This window comes from Hordeum vulgare, chromosome 7H (assembly GCF_904849725.1).
Source record: "Hordeum vulgare subsp. vulgare chromosome 7H, MorexV3_pseudomolecules_assembly, whole genome shotgun sequence".
NCBI lineage: Eukaryota > Viridiplantae > Streptophyta > Magnoliopsida > Poales > Poaceae > Hordeum > Hordeum vulgare.
The window spans coordinates 544,482,321-544,484,846 of NC_058524.1; the positions used below are offsets into that span (position 1 = coordinate 544,482,321).

The 2,526-nt window shown below is 45.2% G+C and overlaps 1 protein-coding gene across 1 annotated transcript; it reads left to right on the plus strand.

The window, feature by feature from the left end:
- The first annotated feature begins 910 nt into the window (after positions 1-910).
- LOC123412109 (phytosulfokines 1-like) lies at positions 911-2,315 on the plus strand. Its single transcript, XM_045105054.1, has 2 exons — positions 911-1,241; positions 1,718-2,315. Exons 1-2 carry the CDS (start codon positions 1,089-1,091, stop codon positions 1,838-1,840), a joined length of 276 nt encoding a protein of 91 aa, XP_044960989.1. The 5' UTR covers positions 911-1,088; the 3' UTR covers positions 1,841-2,315.
- Positions 2,316-2,526: the final 211 nt, after the last annotated feature.

Here is a 2,526-nt window from a genome sequence, read left to right on the forward strand (position 1 = left end):
CCATCGGACATAAGATATAAGGGGTTATTCGGGTGTATCGGTGGACACTTGAGATGACGGATTTGAAAAATAGATGCTCTTGCAAGTTCACAGGTAATGCGCGTGCGCGATGCATAGACATGTGCTGTCCCCCGTGGGAGAGCACGACGGCCGGTTCCCGACGACGACACCCCGCAAGCCAGCTGCAAGGAGATCCATGGAAGGGAATGGAAGCGCAAGCTCCATCGTGGACGGTGCCATAGCCCACCTGCGTAACCTCCGAGGTTTGACTTTGCACGGGCGGCCCATTGATTAGCCTCCCGGCGCGACGCTCCCAACGCAAATCAGGCGCGGCGGTCGACGCCATTTACGCTTCGCTTCTCGTCTTCCTCGCTCGTGTCTCCCATTGCCCGTATCTCCACCTAGTCAACCACATTGTTTTTGACAGTGCCTTGGACGTGTGTGGTAGGCGTTGGTCGACCAATGAATTGCACTATTGCAGAGTCAACATTTCTGCAACATTCACAACGCTACTGTAGTCTAAGTGTTTTTTACGGTGAATGTGGGCACTCTACTAGGTTATTTTTGAACGTCCAAAAAATTTGGCCAAATTTTTTCTTAGATTTGAGGCGTTTCCCGCCCCCAGTTCAATTCACTATTGAAACAAAACCGACAACATATCAGTATATGGCTACAGTTTCACTTACTCGCCCCCGAGTAATGGATTTACAAAATATGGTCGCCGCCATAAAATGTGAATATATACCTAGTTGAATAAAGCGGCGACACGAAGTTTTGCTGGTTGGACGAGCTGTCGGCCCATTTCAGCGCCCCAAGGATGGGGGCACACGCATCAAACTTCGGTTTTACTACTGCTCCAGCATCATCACAACCGAGCCAGTGCATGCGCATTGCGCATGTAGCTGTTTCCCCAAGAAACTCGAGGCCCCTCTCCAGCCTCCCATCGCCTATAAATATGTTCTTCTTGCTCATAGGTTGACCATCGTAGCAACAAAGCGAGAGCGAAGCAAGAAAGAAAGAGAGATTAGAAGAAGAACAACTATTTCTCCTCCTTCGTCAGAGAGAGAGAGAGGGAGAGAGATTACAAGATGATGCATGCAAGAAGAGCAGCCATGGTGCGGCTCTGCCTTGTATTCCTTGCTTTCCTGCTGCTGACCCGCGATGCCCACTCCAGGAATCTCGTAGGGGCAGTGGTGCAGGAGAAGAACAAGCATGGCCATGGCCACGGCGCAGCCACCCTGGTGAGCAAACGACTTTTCTCTGAATCGACCTAGTTTTCGTAGTTGCTTTACAAGCACGCATGGAGCATGTATATGCATTGAGAACAGCAGATGGTATATACATATTCTTCTTCTTGTCTCTATTTCCCGGAGCAGCAGCAACACCGTTCTTATGCGATGATATATAAACCTCACCAGTCACCACATGCATTCTGATACTACTCCCTCCGTTCCTAAATATAAGTCTTTTTAGGGATTTCACTAAGAACTTACATACGGAGCAAAATGAATGAATTTATACACTAAAGTATGTCTATATACATTTGTATGTCGTTCTCTAATAAAATCTCTTAAAAGACTTATATATTTAGGAACGGATGGAGTACTTATCTATGTATGCACAAACAAGCAAGTTGAGTTTAGCTGTATAAATCTATTTCTCCCGAGAAGGTTTGAAATCTGTTATAACTGCTGATCTGTTCTTGATCGAGCTGCAGGAACCTTGGGGGGAGGAAGGGGGCAACGCAGGTGCCAAGGGGGGACAGCTGCAGCGTGATCCGACGAAATGGGAGGAGATCCACACGGATTACATCTACACCCAAGATGTCAAACACCCGTGACACTATGGTGGTGTTTCTTTACCTAGAGACTAGACTAATTTTAGTCCCTAGGTAAAGAAATAGGAGGGATTTTTCTTTAAGAGACTATAAAAAGATTCTATTGAAGGGATTTTTTTTTTTAGTCTCTCGGACTAAAAAAGTCTAGTCCCTTGAAAAGAAACACCATCTATGAGTCGCAAGTGTTTATGTTTAGTACTAGCATTAGCTCCTGGGGTCGTTTGGAGAGGACGGATTAGTTTGGGATTTGTCCTTTAGGTTTGAGCCAAATCACAAACTAATCCCTCCTCTGTTATCTACTAGGATTAGAAGCATGTAGCGTGCTGTAATGTATAATTACTTCAGTCTAGCTTTGGCACACCATTTAATTACTTAGTTAATCAATATATGTATGATTACTGGTGCTATCCGGGTAAGTTTGGCAGGCGATGCTGCCCATGAAGTGGTTCACCGATCTTAAAGCATGTTTTTTAAGACCTGTCATGTGCAAAACCCATGAAGATTTTTGTGTTGGGAAATTCTATCAAGAAGCGCTGCATCATTGACATCCCGTGCGGCAGCTCTCTTCGTCATGCATACATGCAATGATGTTATCAAATTCGTTTTAAATGACTGAATTTCAAAAACTTTTATCTCTTAAACCGTTAATTCGATCGATGATCTGTTTTCGTCGTTGACTTTGGTTCGAC